This window comes from Gavia stellata, chromosome 3 (assembly GCF_030936135.1).
Source record: "Gavia stellata isolate bGavSte3 chromosome 3, bGavSte3.hap2, whole genome shotgun sequence".
NCBI lineage: Eukaryota > Metazoa > Chordata > Aves > Gaviiformes > Gaviidae > Gavia > Gavia stellata.
In genome coordinates this window covers 46,864,652-46,885,607 of record NC_082596.1, presented here as the reverse complement: position 1 = coordinate 46,885,607, position 20,956 = coordinate 46,864,652, and the positions used below count along the sequence as shown (strand labels likewise).

Sequence of the window (20,956 nt, the reverse complement as noted above, 5' to 3'; positions counted from 1 at the left end):
CCTCAAACAAAATATTTTTCTGATAGGGAAACAAAACAAATGTCTAGCTGTTCACAAATAAAATGCATCAGATTCTAGAAGTAGACATTTTAGACATAGCTTGAGTAGCTTTTTATTATTGTATCATCTGCAGAGCTGCTATTCTGAGGTGTTGAAGCTACATTTCTTTGGAAACCTGACACAGTTGAGAATTGTGTATTTGACACATATGACTCTGGACATTGGTCTAGATGGTTAATACTATTTCTTCATGGAGAAAAGAGTATAATCAGCCTTGAGAGCTTGTCCCACAATAATCTGTTGCTTTGAATAAGATAATTTCAAAGAAAGAGATACCAGCTGACTTTTGTTTTCTGTCTTTGAGGTTGGGGCAGGGGGAGAAATTTTGCATTATGAAAGTGTGAGCTCGCAAATGCAGTATTCATACAGATATTTCAAATGATGGTAAATGATGCTGATGGAGGCTCACATGTGAGTGGTGAGATTACTCACTCATGGATGAAAATTCTGTGTTTGGGCAATCTCTAGGCATGGCAGAAGGCAGATCTGTTCCAAATGGGTTTTTTTGATTTGGGCTACATATTGGGAAGATAGTTATTGTCCTTGGGTGGTACGTGGGCAGAGATCTGTCTGGATTTGGGAAATTTTTTTTTTTTTTTTTCCAGTTACTATCATTATTATGATGCTCAGGCATTTCTTGGACATGTTACAATTTTTCACGGGTAAAAGACTGCAAATGGCACTCAACCCCAAGCAAGAGGCAGCATGAGCAACTTCCTCCATATTGAACAAACTAAGCTGTTCTTAGGAATTTAGGGATGAGCCCTGTATGGTGTTCCTCTGGGGGATGATTCCTCATGCTTCTGGGCAGCAGAGTAAGGCTCTGGCATGCTCTTATCCTGCATGTACTACTGCTGTTCCACTTGGTGGGCGTTAAACCTTCTTTATGCAGAAATCATTGTTTTGAGACTTGAAATTAGCCTGTTTCATAATTACAGTGCATGTTGTAGGTCGTTGAAATGTTAAGAGTGTTCAGTTAATGCAATGTACTCTTCAAAAATGCTCTAGGCATTTTATGTTTTGTAAAAGAAAAGAAAAAAAAAGCCCAATAAAATACCCAGGGAGAGCAAACAAAAAAAAATGTTCTCTAATTTAAAGTGATCCAGAGTCATCTTGAGTTCATGAACCAACACTGCCGTTTGATGTCAGCAGAACTGAGCGGAAGCATGTGGTTTGTGAGCTAGCTGCTGCCATAGAGTCACAACTTCTTGCTGGCTGAGCCTGGGGATGTGCTGTGCGGGGCAGACTGCAGTGCAAACCTGCCGACTGTTCGGCAGCAGGATTACAACCCTGCCTCAAGTTGAGACTTCAGCTACTTTATACCATGCCATGCTGAAAGTTTCTGCAGTGTTCTGTATCGCAGATGGTGATAGACCACCATTAACGGAGAAGTAGGCAAGGACATCTCCTGCCTCTTCTCTGCCAGATAGCCATTTCATCATAGGAGGGAGGAAGAGAAAAAGCAAGCTACGTCCTTGGAGAGAGAAGCAAGCTGCTGCTGGCAAAGAAAAAAAATAACATTATTGCCTCATGTTCCTTTAGCATGTGACCAGTTACAGCAATTGCTGATAGTCTACATACCAGGAAAAAAAATGCCCTGTAGTATAAAAAGTTCACAGTCTCTACTTCAGGTCATTACAAACGACCTTTCCTCTAAAGGCAGTTATTAAGGAAGTCGACTACTAATCCAACGTTTAAATATACTTTGCTGAGCAAGAAGAGAATCAGAGAGTGCAAGAGAGGTTTGGGTTTTTTTTTTAAGTATGTAGTGAACTTTATTTTCTTTCCATTGTTTTTGTGTGATTTGCTAAATGAAATGTGTCTCTCATTCTTTGAAAATAAACTTTTAAATATAATGAAGCAGATAGAAAAGAAGAAATTTAAGAGAGGTCACAGAAGACTTGAAATGCCCATTTAACACTTTATCTGTTAAGAGGATGCTACAGAGTGTACTCTGTATCCTAGAGTAGGGCTACTCCTGGCTCTAGAGAATCTGCAGCTGGAACAGATACAGAAGGTTGAGGTGATCAGGTATGGTGTCTCAGGCACAGGGGCAACGCATGCAGCTCAGGACCGCAGGGATTGCTTGGGGAAGTGATTTTTCTTTTCCCCTAACTGTTCCAGCTTGATAGGCTTTCTTTGCCCTAGCCTGTATCTTTCAAGCAGACAAAAAGAATTAAGACGTATGTGTTTCTAACATGGTTGCCTTTGTTGCAAAGAGAACAGTATGAGCAATATACAGTGGCAATGTAGAGTTTTCTGCCATGATGATGATCAAAACTCACGTCCTGCAGAGCTTGTTTGAGCTGAGCAATACTAGGAAGAATTTCTGGAAGAGGTCAGAGTTTTCATTCAATTAATTCATGTTATATTAATAATTCTATTCTTCATATTGAAATATATATATTAAAGACTTGGGAATAATATATATAACACATGTTTATTATATTTTTATATATAGAATATACCTTATATATTACATATTTTTATATATAAATATAAAATATTTCCATTTAGCCATCCACCTGTACACAAAATAGTGAGCTTATTACAAGCTTTTTTCTTATTTCTTTCATTTCAGTTCATTAATGTTTCTGTTCATTGCTGGTCCTTTTCATTTCCCTTTGGGAGGAATCCATCCACTGAGAAATAGGGAAGATTTAAGTAGACTGCTGTGATTATTCCTCTGACCTAGCTGAAGAGTTACTGCTAAGTCTGTGGACACCTATGCAGGTCTAAAATAAATGATTCATTAAGGAAAGCGTTTTTAGTGAAGTAATTGCATGTGAGAAATGGAGGGCTTCTCTGGAAAGTGTACGTATGTCCCTGTTTTGCTTTGTGGAAATGCCAAGTAGCCATTAATTTATGCATTACCCATGTAAAGATATGATGAAAACTGAGACGAGAAAGCTGTTGGTGGTTGTAAAAGTACTCGAGGCATGGAATGCATAGGCATAGCAAAACCATGGTACTTGTAATTTGGGTATCAGTAAAACCTACCTGCCTTAAAAAAAAAAAGCTGATCACATATCTGCACAGGAAAATAAAAATAAAACCATAAACCACAGAGTTCCTGCGAATGATTTGCTACTAACGTCAGTATTTTTTTAGAGAATGAGGTGATTTAGATCAAGCAAACATTCTTCTGACATTAGTGACGTAACAGTCTCGTGTTCAGAGAGATTTCCTGTTTACTTTGGGTCTGAACACAGACGTTTCAAGAAAGTAGGTGCTAAAATTTTCATTCCACTTCTGCATATAAAGGCAGCCCAAATTGTTCTGAGATCTGTAGCAAACTTTATATACATTTTTGTTCTTCAGAAAAAAGGGGGTAGTGACAGTTTAAAAATCTCATAAGATCAGAGATGTCTTGGTTTGCTGACCACGCTAATTCCTCAGTTTTAATCCTGTAACGCAGAAAATTATCAGGCAGTGTCAATTTGGCAGCCTTGTGAGCTCCTGTCATGATCTTCTTAACTGGGACCTTTGTTAGCAAGTTCTCCTGGAGTCAAGGGACTGAGTGTCCCTTAGGGATGAACTACTGCTCACTTAGATCTGAAGAGTTTACAGATGGCAATAAGGCATCGTGGTGAAATTCAGTACTTAGTTTTATGCTGTAACTTTTCGCGAATTTTCTATTTCAAATCATAACTTCCGTGAGTGTTCACAGATAGAAGCAATACGTCTTTTTAGTAATTTGTGTGTATGATTCGTAGTTTTAAGTTGCAAGCTTAGTTTTAAATGTATGCTTTTTTCTAAAAGGCAGAGATCATCTTCCTATTGCATTATTTTCCTAATTATAAAAAACTGGAGATTATAGTTAATAATTTGCTGCAACTCTTCCTATTCTTTTGAAAATATGTATGCATTAATTTCCATTTAGCTAACCACTCTGTAAAGAATGAAGGAATCTGTTATAAAACAGACCATGGTCAAGATCAGAAATAAGTTTTTCTGAGTGGGGTTTGTTTCAGTTTGATTTGGTTTTTTAACTTTGTATGGTTGCATTTTGAGAAATATTGTCAGAGATGTGAAAACGTGCTTCATCTCCATAATGTGACTGTTGAGCAGTCTGGAGACTGAAGTCCTGAAGTTACTTCTGCACTCAGGTCAGCTCAGTTTTACTCCCAAGCAATACTAATCTAATAGTAGAAAAACACAGCCTGCAAGAAAGTCACTAAGTGAATTTTCTTTCTGTTTTGATGGTCTCTAGAAAATGAGATTACTGATTGTTTTTGTTAGCTGACTTCATTAGATTTGTATCCTGTGAGTGTAAAAAGCGTATTTCTGAATCGTGATACTAGCGTACGAAAAAATCCCAACATTGAGACATGCTTCGACATTAAATTATTGTGTGTTTAGAGATTCTGCAACCATTACCTTAATCGGCTAGGCGAGAAATTGCTGCATGGGAAGCTGTTTGGGAATTTACATTGTCACTAGAAACCAAAATGGGGTCTTGGAGAGCACATTTATGACAGCAGCAAACACGCAGGCAAGATAATACACGGCATATCATAGGAAAAGCGTAAGATTTTGCTTTTAGAAAAAGAGAGGAGAAAGAGCGGAAGGAATAGCTCGCTGCTGGCTGCAGTGAGAATGAATTTGGGTTGGTGAGAAGCACTCACCAGAGAGGGAAGTCCGGTCTGCAAGGGCCAGGCTGGGTCCGGCAGAGCCAGCGCTCTGAAATAACACAGAGCAGGATTAATAGTCTTTCATTCATGGCTTTTACCTCAGTAACTGTATGCGGGGGTTCCTGGTGCTCTTGGTTCTGCGCTGACAATGCAGAGACACCAAGTAGTGTTTGTGTGAAGCCAGATGGGGTTCACGGGGCTCATCAGCTCAGCCAGCTTCCAGGTGTAAGTTGTCCCTGGATGCAGCGGAGCTCCACTCGCCCAGGGCTGTCCCTGAGCTAATAGGGCTGATCCAAGCTGAAGGTGTCTCTGGGGTTGTTTGTTTGCAATTTGGATAACATGCCTTTGAGTGGTTTAGCAGTAACTATAGAAAAAAGAGGAGAGAAATACAACACAATACACGTTTTAAAGTAGTGCTTATCGGTAGTTTAAATTGTAACGGATTTGATACCACTTAAATTATTTTTTTCCAGGCAAAAACTGCTTCTCAAAAATGCAGATGTTCCTGTTATCATGAATACGTATTTTAGTCAGAAGGTGCTACTCAGTGAACATTCGGAAACAAGAGAGAAGACATACGGTCTTATGAAGATGCTTATTAGGAAGAATCTTATATCTTTGGCACAGATGTTCAGATTAGATGACCTTGATGATGAGTTACACCAGGGATCTTCAGATAATCAGGTAAGGTCCATTTGGTTCACAGTTTACCACTTGGTAAGAAGTTGATGAGCAGATGTTTGGAAATCGTAACAAACCCAAAAATTCTAAATTACCAACCTGTTCAGTTTCCCCTTGCATTTAGCTAAGGCTGAATAATATGCAGTGTTTATATTAATAATATTTTCTTAGCGGAGGCTTTTGGCCCATCCAGATGCTGAACTGCTGTGAGGTTATTCTGCTGAAGTCTCATTACTGTGCTAAATAGTAATTGTAGCTTTTTTTCCCATTGATTTTTGTCTTATCCTTTATAGCTGAATAGCTAAGCTTTATTTGAAATAAAATCTGTTTTCTGCTAACTCACTCAATTATTTTAAATAAACATTCTCTTTTCCCACTCCTATCTCTTAACTAATTTCCTAATCGATCCTATCCTTTCTTTAAAGCATCAGTTGGTAACACCACCCCCCTTTTGCGCCCCTTCAATTTGTTTTCTTGCCTATTTTGACTTTGTTTATATTAAAATGACTACTGACTGTGCATGTCTCTAGCTGTGGTTTTACAAACTGAGGTATTTTAAGGGATCTGATTTTCTGATAGTCTGTGCCAGCACTTTCTGAAAGTAAGGCTCTTGTAAAGGCTTTATATTGGCCACCCAAAATCATTCTTACTAGTTAATATTTGAGAATTTTGGCCCTACAAGTTTGATGAACAACACTGAGTGTCAACATTTTGTGTTTGCTTTATATATAATTCCCATTATAGGCCTGGGAATGAAAAAGTTACATAAATCAAATCCTAATCTCCTTTCTTGCCTCAACTCTACCTTGTAAAAAGCTTCTACTGTGGTATTCAAAAACGAGAACAATTTACTTCTTCCCCTCATGGTTCCTAACAAACAAAACCACTTCATTTAAAACTCAGTAGACAAGTTTTATTGCAACTGCTTTGTAGACAAGGGGTAGTATTCTAGTACAATTTTCTTTTAAATACTGCAAATTCTCCTTCTCTACTGGTAGATAATACTTATGGCACAGTCTGTAATACTCTGAAAACCTTACTTGGCACCCAGCTTTTTATAAAAACAGGTTTCATGGTGAAAATAGAGATTTGGCTCATGCTGGGAAGGAGTCTGTATATATAGACCATGTTAGTTGATACATACAATTTTTACTAAAAGATATTTATTTTAGAATTAAAATTAATGAAATTACTCATTTAGATTAAGGCAAAATGTAGCATAATTTTATTAATAAAATTTTTTTTGAAAGTTTGGAAGATTTTATTCATAAAATATGATTTGGAAGTAGTGAAAGAATAAATTAAGGTTTGTACTTTTGAAGTTTTATACTTTTCATTAATAATCTAATTCTCTTACATTGAAACATTTTACATTGAAATGTGTAAGTCTGAGGACTAACTTACTGTTCTATAAAACTAGACACCTGTTAATTTTCAACTTAATCTGAAAGTTCGGAAGCATTCAAGATGGATTTTACCCCTTTTTTGGAAGAGGAGGGAAAAGAGGAAGGAAATAACATCAAAGAAGTAAAAATGAAACTCAATTCAAGGGGAGGAATCATAAATCTTATATCAATTCTGTTTTCCTGCTGGTGTCACCCTCCTCTCTCATAGATTGAGTTAGCTCAGTCCATAGCACCAATTAAATACAGGAGAGCACTGTGTGCTCAACTCTCTTGTTCATTAAAAATCCACAATAAATACTGGCCATTAGTCTGTAAATTAGTTTAGGTGCAGTAAGTATTTTGAAACTGATTTTGCACTTCTTGCAGTGATTTTTCATGCTGAAGTTTTACTCTTTAGCACTACATTGTTTCAAGGTACCATGAAATGCTTCTATTAATGGGTTTTTCTTCACCAGATTGCATGTGCTCCACAAGTCCATAACAACTGTGATTCGAAACAGCATCCCTTAGCACAGAGTGCTGTTAATGATTCTCTGCTTGAAATGGTGGAAAGCCAGGGAGCAGTGGGATGGAAAGAAGCGCAGGTACAAGTTGTTATCCAAAGGGTGTACTGTTTGCCTGCAAGAGAAGGTTACAGAAGCCACGTTCAAGGAAACAAGCCTCTTTGTGCAACACCCATCATAAATTCAGATGCACCAAATGTTAGGTGAGTAATAGATGCACGGGAATTTTCCTTTTGAGGCTGTGATATATGAGAAACCGAAGAGGAGGGAGTTTGGAAGTGTCATTCTTAATCGTCAGCTCACAGGGAATAAGCATGCTCAGCAAGGTGCAGGGCTCTTGATGGAAGTGATGTAATTTTTTAATAGGAATAGTGTGACATAGAAGTAGTCCTGCCCAGAGGAGGGGTGGATCTGTCTATAGTTCATGCCATCAACAGATGACAGGAAGATTGAAAATTAATTAATGGGAAGTTAATTTAAAACTAAGTGATGATTCTCGACATCTTATATTGTTCCTTGAGTTTCACAGAATACGTGTCACTTCCCGTTTACCTATTTCAGTCTCCAGTATGCTCTGCTAGTAAGTTATGCTCATAGAGTGGTCTTTTGAAACAAAAGAAAAATACATAGAGAGATGGAGACACAAAAGTCTTTTCTAAAATGGGGATTTTGCGCAGATGCCACTAGAGAAACATAGGTGTACACATGCAAACTTCCATTGTGAAGCCACTGGAAAAAGCTCCTGTTGACTTCTGGAAATCTGGAGGTCACAGCAGTTCATCTCCTCTGCAGTAAAAAGTGATCTGGTGTCAAAATAGTAACGCCTATGCAGAAATCTTATCCACAAAACCCATGGAGCATACAGCTTTAGACCAGTGGGTTTAGCCTCTTCTGTTCTAGTCTTTGCGTCCTAACACTGGTCTGGTTTTGGTGTAGGAAATCAAGAATGGGACCTTGTTTTCTTAAGTACAAAAGATATGCCAGGCACAGTTTTCCTTCTGACTAGTACTGAACTGTTGAATCCTTTCCTTCTCCTTTTATGATCCTCAGGGTTTGACACCAAAGATTGATTTCAAAGTCTTTCTCAGCAACTCTGGGTCTGAGATCACTGTGTCTATTATTCAATTTCCTTTCTCTGGTTTTGCACTAACTTTTGGTTCATGCTGGCTTAAAATTTTAAAAGGTAAGATACATTTGATTTTGTTTTCACTCAGGAAGCTTATTAAAGTGAGTTACAGTGGCAGAGCTTATATAAAGTTTCGAAGTTCAGCCTTTCAGGGCATTAGGAGATCTGTCTTCCTGCAGAGTTTAGGACCTGAATGGAGATGTGCAGTTAGTTTAAAAGGTCCCATTGAGAACTCTCCAGATGTAATTTGCAATAGTGCTTTGAAGGGATTCTTCAAAGGTTTGAGGAATTTGAGTTCCTCTAAGCCACCCTGCTGGTGTGTAGTAGTATGCCTACAGGTCCATCTTCCTGAGCTTTTGAAATACTGGAATTCTCCCAATTCTTGCTACCTTGTAAGCCACTGGATAATTTACAGCACTCATTGATCAATCAAATTCCTCCAGGAGGAATTTAGGAAGATTGTTCTTTCCTAAAATGCAAGCTCAGTCATCACCCACAGGAAAGTAATTATCAACAGCCTTACCCCCAAAATTTTTTAAAAGTTCCTTTACATATAATAGTTATATTGACCTTAACTTGCATTATTTTTTAAAAAGTAACCGGTACACCTTTTTGTGTGAACTCATTGCTTTATATTTAATTCATTCTTGCTATAATATGTATTTTTAAAAAAGTGAGAGGAAAAGTGCTTTACCAGCTCCACATCAATATGTGATTTTGTATTCCTCCATGTGGATTTTCTTCCAGAGGGCTACAGTTGATCAAAAGTCAGCGCAGCTGACAGTCTATAATTCAAGCTGATTTTTTTACAACATCAATTCCAGCAGAGTTGAAATGATAATACCATCTCCATATTTCCTTTCCAACTTTTAACCAAAAGGTATACTTAACTTGCAATCACACAATTTGAGGTAGTTAACCTGCCTGAGCCCACACCCTTCACAGGAATGGTGTGAAAGAAAACAGTACTCTCGGATTGCACTTCTTATGTCAAACTTGAAATAAAATAAAAAATGTGAGTCCGTTGCTTCTGAGTACACGCTGTAGCTGGGTATTCCCCCGTGTAGTTGTTAAACTGGCCTCTTGGAAGTTCCTCAAATTTTATAGATGTTCCAGCTCAGAAAAGAGCTTGGTTGTTGTCGTTCGCATCTATGAGACTGTCTTTTGGATTCTGAAGAGAAAAATCAACCCACTTTCTCTTTTGCAAAGAAGAGAACGAACACTTCTTTTAAAGACTGAGGAATGGAAAACACCTCATACTGCTTTATCAGCTGCTATTTCCATGGCTGATAAGCATCCACATGAGTCTTTTCTCCTCTATCAAAAATGTCTGTGTCTGTCACCTGATAGTGAGCAAAAGGGTCCAATGTCCTCTGGCAGTCCTTTGTACCAACTGATGGCTCATTCTTTTGTAATTAAGAAAAACTTTTTGTGAAGCAAAACTGCCATGAAAGCAACGTTTGTATTTTATGAGGCAAGATGAGTTAGATAATTCATTGTTCTGTAAACAAAAGTTTCTAATTAGATATCAAGGTAGATGAATAGTTCATTGATTTGTATTTTAGATAGGCTGTTTTACGGTATATCTTCTTTTGTAGCACTCCACAATAACCTAGATGTTGTTGCCACAGGGAAGCATAAAAAACACAGTAAGCTGAAAAGAGGCATGAAATTAAATGTGGACCAGGGGAAGTGATGCATTTTGTTCAAGGCATCCAGTTTCTAGAAAGAGACTGGCAAATTGTGGCAGAAACCTGTGTTTTCATTGTAAGGAAATTAATTCATTTAATTGGTTAAAACTAACACTGGTAAAGCATGGAAATTAGAGTAATGCCTATATTCATCTAGCTTTTATTGTTCATAATTACACGTATATAGAATACGGCCTTTTACTGATAGACAAATGGATAGGTCTGATGGGTTTAAGCCTGTTTAGCTGAAGTATCTAAAGCATTTTCTGAGGACGCTGAGAAATCATTACAAAGACTGAGAAGTTCTTCGGCTTCTGTCATACATAAATTGGTCCCATGTTCCCTGCATTATTGTCAAATCATTTGCTTCCCCCCCACCACCCCGTAATTAACTGCTCTCGCAAATGGACCTTTCATGCTGGAGGAGTTTCATGGGGGAATAAAAAGAAGAAAATATGACTCGCCGTGACTGTCTGCCCATTTCCAGCATTCCTGGCATACTTTTTGCTGCCTTTTCCCCTCTGATGAGAGAGATACTTTTGCTAATGACACAACACATATTTGTCTAAACCCGATTATTTTGACTCTTTTTGAAAAAGGCCTGGCTTACACATAGGAGGATCCCAAAGAGACTTCAGTCAACCTGAGGAGCTCACTGGTGCTGAGGTGTCTGACTCACTGCGTCGGCCTTGTACTTTGTGTTCCTGGGATAAAGCAGTGTATAATTTGGATTTTGCTCTTGCCAGTATCTGTTTGTTTTGAGTGGGCCTCGTGAGTTCAGTGAAAAATAGAGCTGGTCAGTTTTATGCCTTAAAGGACCGGACTGGTTGTGTGGTAGTTGGTGAAACTAAAATAGATGCATTTTTAGGACTATTAGGCAGTTAAACTGGTCAGAGCACTCACAACATTTGGGTGAAGAGGCTGGACAGAAAAGGGTGTTGTCTATTAAGAAGGAAAAGCTAACCACTGCTAATATAAAACAATGCTAGCTATAGCTGTGAATCCACGTTTTAAAATCTTTGTAGGTGACTAGAGAAATTTTCCATTCACTTCTCTTGGCATATGTTTTGACCTACTTCTTACCTGAATGTTAGCACTCTAACCTTCTATAACTTTCTATTCCAAGAACAAAAGACAGTACATTTGCATTAAAAAATAATGTGATCTGCCTGTATGCACTAGTCATCAATAGTTCTTTCGGTTTTGCTCTTTATTTTGTTTTCAATTTGCCAGATCTTCGAGAATTGGAAAGCCCTGCTACCAAGGACCCTTGGGGAGTAAAATATTTAGAAGAGCCAAGGATTTGTTTGAGTGGCTGGAAGAAATAGAAGTGTGGGGAAAGTCACATTTCTCTTTCTGAGCAGGCCCCCAGAAACATCACAGTCAGTTGCTGGGATTCATTATGCTCTAGCAAGTTGTTGCAAGTTTCTGAGTAGTCTGTTCCTACGTAATTCTATGTAAAACAGCTTTATTGGCAAATGGTAATCCTGTAAAACAAATTCATTTCAAAGTTGGATTTCCTTTTTCCACTTTTTCTTCATCTAATGATCTTTGCTGTTTATCTTAACACAAATCTAGTCAATGGGTTAAACTGTCTGGCAGCATGCACAACTAAAAGTTGAGTGTCAGGTGCTGCAACTAGCATTCCAGGTAGGTGGACTAATATATTGAAAAGTCACCCTTCTGGTACAGAAAACCTAGCTTAAATTTTATACAGCATATTGAAATAAACAATAACAACCAAAAAACCCCTGGAGGTCTTCTTATTTGAAAAGAGCCCAGACTGGAAAGCACTGTCGTGAAAGATCCATGTTCACAGATGCTAACATCTGTCAGAATGTTTTTTGTGGCTGACTGAAATCTGTTTACAGCATTCCATTTGTTTTTTGTGTTTTTTCAACATAACATTTTAAATGGAATGGTTATAAATGCAAGTTTTTAAAAATTACATTATGTTTCTGGGATGTGATTTTTCAAGTGGGAAATAAACAGGAAATAGGTAACTGAAGTGCAGTAGAGAGTACTCCATAAGCTAGAAGTTTTCTCTGGTTTCCCCTTTTCAGATCCTTCTCAAAAGTGAAGATACGTGCTTTTAATATTCTTGCAGAGTAGTCTAATTGCTACTTGACAGACTTGTAATAGTTGTGCTAACAGCTGTGGCTCAAGGTCTAGTAACCTGTTTCTGCTTTGAAGTCTCTCTTTTTATTTATTTATTTATTTATTTAATTCACGGTTAAGACTCCCTGACACTTGGATTATTCCCTTTTGCCTCCACCCTGCTATTTTTGTAATTCTCAAACTGGAGCCACCAAATCAGAGAGTAAGGACAAAAGACTGTTGGAGAAACAGCTTTAGTATCATATTGTCCAGCTGAGGCATTGAGTTGTATTACATATTTAACACTGTATCTTCCCCGTGCTGTTGCCCAGATAGCCCTGAAAGTCTGTTTTCCCTGCTGCTGGTGCTGCAGATGGATAGATGGAACTTGGGCTTCTTCCAGTGCCACTGTAGTACAACAATTTGTTAATTTGACATTACCGTTTATTTTTCAGTGCTAAATATTTACATAATCTTATTCTGTCCAAGGGCAAGGTGAAAGCACTGTTATCTGATATACTCTGTACAAAGAAAAAAAAGGATCCCTCAACATACAGCACTGTTTTTCGGCCCTGCACCAGGAATAGGCAACTAAACAATTTGCGATTGTTCTAAAATATGTCAGGGCAGTGGTAAAAGCTGCTAATATAGAAAAGAGTCTCAAGAATACAGTAGCCAGCATAACCACAAGAGTGACAGGGATTCAGTCTCTTTGAAAAGCAAATGGGCAGGAACAGAAACCAGTTGTCAGATGGCCAACACTGTGTGTGCAGGCTCCTGTATGCGTCTAGCAAAAATGAGACACTGGTTGCTAGCTTACATTTCCTCCATACTCAAGTGTTTAAACTGATCAGTAAAGTGCCTGTATGTTCACAGAAGATAGTCACACCCCCCCCCAGCCTTTTTTTGGTCAAGAAGGAGGAGTAGCTCTACTTACCAATGTATTACCCATGATAGAGAAATTGCAGAGATATGTAAATAACATAGAGAGACACATAAATGGTATGGAAGCATCATTATGTAGAGTTGCGTATTCACCACCACTTACCTTGTAACCATACATTTTCACACGTCCCACATCTGATGACTGCATACAGGGCTTTAGAAAGCTGGGGAAGCTTTATTGCACCTGAACACCTAATTTCCCGCTGCTGTCTGTTTTATGGCTGTATCCACCCAACTGATTGTTTTCAAGGGAATATGTAAACAGGGGGAATGGGAAGAGCGACGTGGTCCCCCCTATGTTACCCTGTAGTGGAGACCAGTCTAGGGACTAGAAAGCGAACAATTTGCAAAGGTGATTTTTCAGCCCTAGAGCCACAATCAAGGTATGTGCTGTTGTTCCTTGCCTGGTTTAAACCAGGAATAGTAATTTTCCAGCACCTGTTATTTGTCAAGAATTATTCTAAGATGGCCTGCGTAGAAGGTATGGAATCTTTCCCTTGGTTTTGACCTTTCTTCCCCTTGAATTTTTATATCTCTGGAAGTTATGTGGTTGACAGAACTGAGAGCAGGAGTCTTCCATGTGTGTTTTACACCTCTGCCTTTCACTGACTACATGGCTTCAGTCCTGACCTGGAGGAAGTGTTAAAGTCGTGCTGGAGTTCTCCAAAATTTTTAATAAAAGCCAGATTGTGTCTCTGGGATTTGTTTTCCTGCTACCATGGTACAGAAGGCAAGGACCATGAGCAGTGATAAATGTTATAAATGCCTAGATGGCCACATGCTGAGCTAACAGTTGGGAGAGAAGCTTAACTACCCAAATATTGCACATAATTTCTGTGCAACTTGGGCAGGTGAACATTCTTTCTATGCACAGCCTTAAGTATCTTCATAGATCAGAGGATGTGCAAAAAACCATAAGCATAGATTTAATATAATAGCAGGTTTCCGAAAAGGAAGATTCTTAGAAATAACTTTTTGTCATCAGCTTTGTAAAAGCTTCTGTTTGGATATAACAAATCAATACTGCTTGGAAAGGTGTTACAAACATACTCTTACTCTTTTGGGAAGAAGGAGGTCTTTTGTCCCAAGGAGTATAGAGTCAGGCATACACTGTCCTATGTGGTTTTAAAATTATGGGCACACTCTAGTAATTAAAATAAAACAGACTTTGAAAGGGACAATATTGCTGGGACATAGGCCTGTACATCTGTATCTTAAGCTTTTATACACTTTCTTTTATAGAATACACAAGATTAAGATACAGCAAACAATACGAATAAAATAAAGCTCCTCAGAGAAGACAACCTTAATTAGTTCATTCAGTAAGCATTGTGGTTTAAAATTGGTGTGTAACTTGCAAGTGCACTTAACGAAGTTATCTTATGCTCACGTGCCGGTCCTGACTGGCTGCAGTGCCTGCTGGTTTTGTTCTGTATTTTGCAGCCAAAGGCAGTCAGCAACATCACTCTGGGTAGGGATCCGCTACAGGCTGTGCTGGAATCCTCAAACTCATTTCAGTTAATGCGTCAACCCCCTCTTTGGCTCAAGGGGGCTTCACAGGGTTTGGAGAAGAACGTATTCCTCAAACGAGAGAAGTGATGAGCACAGGCCTGGGATGAACTTACTGTGTATTACACTTCACAGTGTAAGGACTTGAGTGGAATGGTAGTTGAGATGTAGGGTTTTTTGTAATTTTAGTCCTACAGTAAGAAAAAAGGAAATTATTCACCTGATACATGCTGCCTGATACATGTATGCAATGGTTTTGTAACTCACTGAATTTAGATACTTGATCTGAGGCCTGTGTTTGGCTGCAGTGTGAGCTCCTCTGGACAACCTGCTTTGCAAGTGCTTAAGGCTAGGACTGAATGCAAAATACATTTCAGAGAGGTTTCACGTTTAAATGGACCAAGGATGATGTCATGAAGTTGCAGAGTGTAATTTTTGATCATGTTTGTGTCGTGGGCTGTGTTTCATTCAATATCACATGATAACAGGATTTCATATACACATTTTAAAAATTATTTCTCTGTATCAGGGGTTTCCCAACTCTGGCACTCTTACTTTTGGTGGTATGCCAGTCATCGAGAAGGATCTCACAGAAGCAGCTCCAGATCCTGCCCTTCTGGAGGTGCTAATCTGAGCCATCAGGCAGTTACCACCAGCCAGTTGTTACTGTCTTTGTGCAGCTGCTTACTCCAGCTCCGAGGTGCTTACTGATGGGTGCAACTAGAGGTGCCAGGACTACATCTGAAAGCTGACTTCATACGGCCACCTGAGAGTGGGGTGAGGGTACTGACTGCTGCCAGTAGCCTTCCTTGCGTCTGCAGCAGTGGAAGGAAGGAGGCAAAGACGGAGGTGAAAGCAGCAGGCAGGCTCTCCCTGGCTTTGTGCTGGGTCCTCTGCCCAGGAAGTTGTTGTCCGCTGTCTTTCACATACGCACAAATGTGGATAGCAGGTAGGAGCGAAGTTCCAGTGCAAGACGCAGTGAAGTCTCTACAGTGTTTCCACTGCCCATGCATTTGTGCTGCAAGTTGTCACTCGGAACTCGTGCTGTCACTGCACGATCTCGTCTTGTCTTCTGTACAGCAGCAGCATCCTTACCTAGGAAGATGGCTTTAAGAAAGTTATTACAAAAGTATAAAATCATTCCATATTTCTCAGTAGTTTCCCAACTATTCTAGACCAAGGGCAGCCACGTACTTAAAAGTACCTGCCTGGCAGGTGGAGTACGGTCCCTTCCACAGCTGTGAGGTCATGGTCCTGATTCAGCATGTGCTGCAGGAGCTCGACCAGCAAGGAGACGTTCACTTCTGTTTCTGAGTGAGTGAACAGGGGAACTGCAAGGAACGCACCATTAGTGAGGTGGGATAAGAGATTGCACTGGAGTCCCAGCTTCAGAGGTGGGAAGTGTAGTTGGAATCACGGAAGTAGAGTCCCGGGCAAAGGAGTGCGGAGAAGAAAGTAATGCATGGAGCTGAGGTCCTCATGTGAGGAATACGAGAGTGGTCATGAGGTATTAAAATACCATTTTGTGCGAGTTACCTTTCTGTCTGCCCATTAATTTCCCTTGAGCCTATTTAGTTCCTGCTATGGATTTCCTCTCTGAGGCAGCAACTTTCCCCACTGTTGAACTCAAGTATGATCTAGTCATGACAGCTACAGATGTTCTTGTCTTTGTCCTGTAACAATGGGGTTATGCATTTTCCCCTGCCTCTGAACAAATGCCAAAATTTGTAAATTCTATTTGACATGAGGAAAAATGTGCAAGGAAACTAATTTCATTGGAACAACAAGTTATGACACATCTTCAATATAGAGCTATAAATTAACTGACCGTAGTAACATAATGTAAATAGGAAGTGGAAGAGCTTGTTAGCAAAAGCATTCAGTGCCTAATCTTTGCAAAAGTGTTTTTAATTTCTTTATTTCTATGTAATTTTAAGTGTGTATTTCCTTCTCAAGGGAGCTGAAAACTGCCAAAACTTTCTTGCTGCAGCCTGGGCTGTTTAGTCATGATTAAAAATATCTGTGATAGGAGCTCATCTATACCTTGGTGCTTCTGTGTATCTGAGTCATCATCCATATTTGGACTGCCAGGTTTTGCGGGAGAATTGTAGCAATAACATCCTGAGAAAACAGGCGTTTGAAGTGGATGCCTCAACAGTCAGGAAAATCGGTGGCTCTCAGACTGATTGCACTTCAACAGTGTAAGTGGGGAGGGACTCTGCTTAGGTCATGGTTTTGTAAGAAATGAGTTGGAAATCGGGTTATACACACCAAGTAGAAGGGAGAGAACTCAAAGCAAAAAGAGGTGCCACCTCTAATTTGGAGGTTGTAACTTCAGCAAATCAACAAACTGTGATCGGCTCATTTATTTTTAAATGCTTGCCGAGGGTTGTGCCATGTTGGATAACATCTGTATGTTAGATTTAGGAAACTCCTGCATAGCCAAATAGATTATGTTCTAACTTTCGTTTGATCCCCGTTAAATACACAGAAGCTGGATTTGGGAGTGACGGACATGGCTGCAGTTGCTGTTTAGTAGTGCAAATCAGAGGAAATTAAAAAAATAATGCATTGGACAAAATCATGAGCATGAAGAATCATGATACTTGGAAATAAGAATTTTTTTAAAATGTACCTTTGAGTGTTTCTAAGCTTTTTGGGTGAAGAACCCAAAATTTCATCAGCCTCGTGAAAAGGATTTCCTCTATAAAAATGGAAAAGAAAAAAAGCTGAGTATGATTCTTACTTATTGGTGGGACTTCAGAAACGGAGGTTTTAAGATACACATCCAGTATTTTGAAACGGAAAATAAATCTGCAAACAGGCAATACTGTTATATGCTTTCTGTGCTTCTAAGAGAAGGCCCCCCTTTTTCCTGTAAGGTGGGCTAATGTTCAGACAACGCTGGGTTGTGACGATCATTAGGAACCATTAGGAACAGCAGTGGAAGGAACGTGTTTAGCCTAGTGGCGTGGATAGCAAGCCAGCATGCCTGGCCTCCCAGCAAAGACCTGAAGGGTTTGTCTCTGTCTGAGGTCACCTGCTGAAGAAATGCGTAGAAACAGGCAGTGACAAAGTAACTGTTCTCAGGACAAAACTAACTATTTTAAAATAGCAGATAAACAGTCTGGTAGTCAAAGAATAAAGAAGAATGTGTGTGTGTCTGCAGCATGGTTGAATAAAAATTGCTGAGTGTTGTAGTACTGCAGTATCTTCATGTTTCTGTCTGAATTTGTAACCCTGAGGTTGCATGCATCCTCTTTTCCATTAAATAGATTTTTTTTTCCTTTTTTGTAGATGTGCTGGATAAATCTGAGTCTCTTTCTTTTTTCTGCAATTTTGTTTTATATTTGGCACAACGAAAACATAAATCCTGTAATACGTTTTGAGAGCGCGCAGAACTCTGAAGCATGAAGTGTCATTTCTCTGCTCCGTGTATGTCACTGCATGCATTATTTATTATAACCGAATTCATAACAGCAGTACAGCAAAGCAAAGTAATATTACAGCAAAACACAGTCATATATTGTAAGAATTGGGCTGTGTTCAGCTTCAGCGTGGACTGACATTTTTACGCCCATAGGTCAGTCCCTCGGTTAATAGATATTTCCTTCCTTTATCCAAGCCATCACTAAAAGCCCAGGGCTGCGGGTTGTGGGAGGATTTGCTGGGTGAGCTGGGCGGCCACGTGGTTTGTCTCTCCCCCTGCGTCCCCCATGCTCAGTGTGTCTCTGCACACGCTGTTCGGTAAACAAACTTTGGAGAACCAGAGCGAGCTGGTTCAGAGCAGCCAGTTCATTCACACAGACCACTTGGAAAGTGATGCCTTTGCGCAGCCTTGACGTACGGGCTGAGGGAAGTGGAGAAGTTAGTATTTATGTTTTCATTAATGCTTTTTATAGCTGTGAGCCAGCTGTAGCTAGTTAGCATTAGCCTAGGACATCTATTAGCGTGCAGACCTCTTACGCAGGATAAAGGGCTTCTGATGGAAACAGAGTTGTTACTCATGGTACTCACGGCTGTGTGTTTACATGAAGGCTGTTTGTGCTGACATATATTAGAACAGCATGCACCATTTTAATGAACAAATTTTCCAGGATTCAAGAGGATTTTGTGTAAAAACTTTTAGTGTAGCATATCATAAGATTTACATCTTTAAATGGCTTATTGCTTTTTTAAAAGCTATTATTTTTAAATAATGCTTTGCAGCCACGCAGATAGAAAAAACATTTTCTGTTTAGCCCTTAGGATGAGTCGGGAATAAGCAGTATTCCTGCAAGTCTTGAACACACCAGTTTGGACTGCTAAATTTCTTGCTATGAATGATGTAAGTGGCTGGCAGTAGCACAGGATGAATTGGACCTAAGGGTTTGGCCCAGAGGAATTGATGGCTCAGCTATCCTTCTCTGGTTTCTCCCAGTTCTTGCTTTTTCTTTTTTTTCCCTCTTCTTCTGGAAGATAGTTCGTCAGAAGGGTATTTAAAAATAAATAACAAAAGCAACAGCAAAACAGAGAATGAGGAAGGTACAAGAAGTGCTGTTTTTAGAGCTCCAGCATGACAAGCACCATGGTCTCTGGTATTTGCATCAATACGACACTTTCCTTTCCTGGTCAGTTAGTGTTCCCCAAACAATTCTGACAGCTCCACTCCTCCAGGCAACAGCAGAGGCACCTGAAGAAGAAGTAGGAAATTTTGTCTATCCTCTGCTTTGCATTTCTGTAGAAGGTGTGGAATGACCTTATTGCTTTCTCACACCTAATTTAGTCATTTTAATAGTTAAAGCTTTGGAATGGAAGGTTTCAGGACTGGCTTCTCTCTCAAGTTTTCTCCTCTTGAGGAAGATAAATTGCACTGAAGACTATCATTGCCATTCCTCTCTTTCCCAGGTCTTTTGCTTCTACTTGCAGGGTGTTTTACAGAGACTAGAGAAGATTCCTGAGCCATTGTAAAACGGTCTCAGCATTAATTTCCATTCCTCTTATCCTTGTCACAGTCCCACCAGTTGTCAGTGATGAACTCTTCAAGTTGAGGGGAATTCAAAAAGTTCATTGTAAAAAGCTTTAGTTTGCCTTGTTAAGCCTAGCCTCCTCATGAAAACGTTGATTACATCAACCGTCATCATGTCAGAATTATACCTTTATGGTTCACAAAGAGAAGCTTTATAATGTTGTTCTTTTTCATCTGCACAACAGTATCTGTATATGAAACTGCTGAGTAGCCCCTGATGCCAATGTCAACTCACGTGGTTGAACTATAGTCTTACCAAGACAAAAAGTCAGGTTATCTCCCAAAATTGAATCACTTCTAATCTCCTCTTCAGATAAATTTCCTCCACCCATCCATTTAGGTACACCACCCTTAATGATCCACTTGAAAAGAATGTGACAAGCTCTTGAAAGCCCTGTGAGGCTGTGGAAGCACAGCTCGTGAATTATGCGTGTTCAGTGCCTATAGCTGTACCCTCAAAATACAGGTGGGAGAACTTATATCAGCAGTATCTAGACTTCCCTACAGAGCGTGTTCTGTGATTTGGCTCTGTATTACCTTTACAAATGTGGGTCAAGGCTCAGTTCATTCCAATTTTGAAGTCAGCTAGTCTTTTGAGGGCCAGAAGAACCATTTCTTACTCAGGCAAAGTCAAGCTTTGATGTGCCCATATTTTTCCTTTTTAAAGCAAACCAGCAAAATTTTGCTGGAATGTTTTGCACCATTCGGTAAATCTGCTGGAGACTTTTGTTCATCGTAATCTGATAGAAAACATTTTTGTTCGTATTTACTATTCTCCTAAAAGCTTCATAAGTGTTTTTTATTATGTACAGGGAAATGACCTATGTGGTGTCATCACGTGCTGGCCCTTGGGCTTGTTTTGAGTTGACTGTTCTGCCATTCAGGGTCCTTTCTCATTTGTTCCTCATGCTCCTGTGACTGAAACTAAAACCTCTGTGCAAGAATTAAGCTGGAGGAATTTTGAGAATTGGGAGAAGCAGTTTTATCCAACAGAGTTTTCCCACAAAGATGGCTGGGACAATCAGCATCGTGCTACTAGCTTTGGATATTGTGGACATAGATCAGTGTATCAGTTGCTGTATCACAGGACGTGTAGCCTAAAAAGAAATGTCTTTCTCCTCCAAACATTTGGCAAAGGTGTTTTTAGTGTTTTCTCAAAGTCCATGCTTCTGTGAAATCTAATTTAATACAGCCAGATTTAACACAGCCAGATCTTGACTGACCAATCCTTTCGCTAGGTCAGTTGTCTGTTCTCTTTAATTTATGGGTCTTGCTAATTTTTCCAACACACAAAGA

The 20,956-nt window shown here is 39.4% G+C and overlaps 1 protein-coding gene across 1 annotated transcript in view; it reads left to right on the top strand.

Moving 5' to 3' along the window:
- Nucleotides 1-20,956, top strand: part of SPIDR (scaffold protein involved in DNA repair) — a 206,434-nt gene that overhangs the window by 128,860 nt on the left and 56,618 nt on the right. Inside the window, exons 9-10 of the mRNA XM_059836060.1 lie at nucleotides 5,168-5,378; nucleotides 7,237-7,487. Of these exons, the coding sequence (XP_059692043.1) occupies nucleotides 5,168-5,378; nucleotides 7,237-7,487 (462 nt within the window). The remainder of the gene's footprint in view (nucleotides 1-5,167; nucleotides 5,379-7,236; nucleotides 7,488-20,956) is intronic.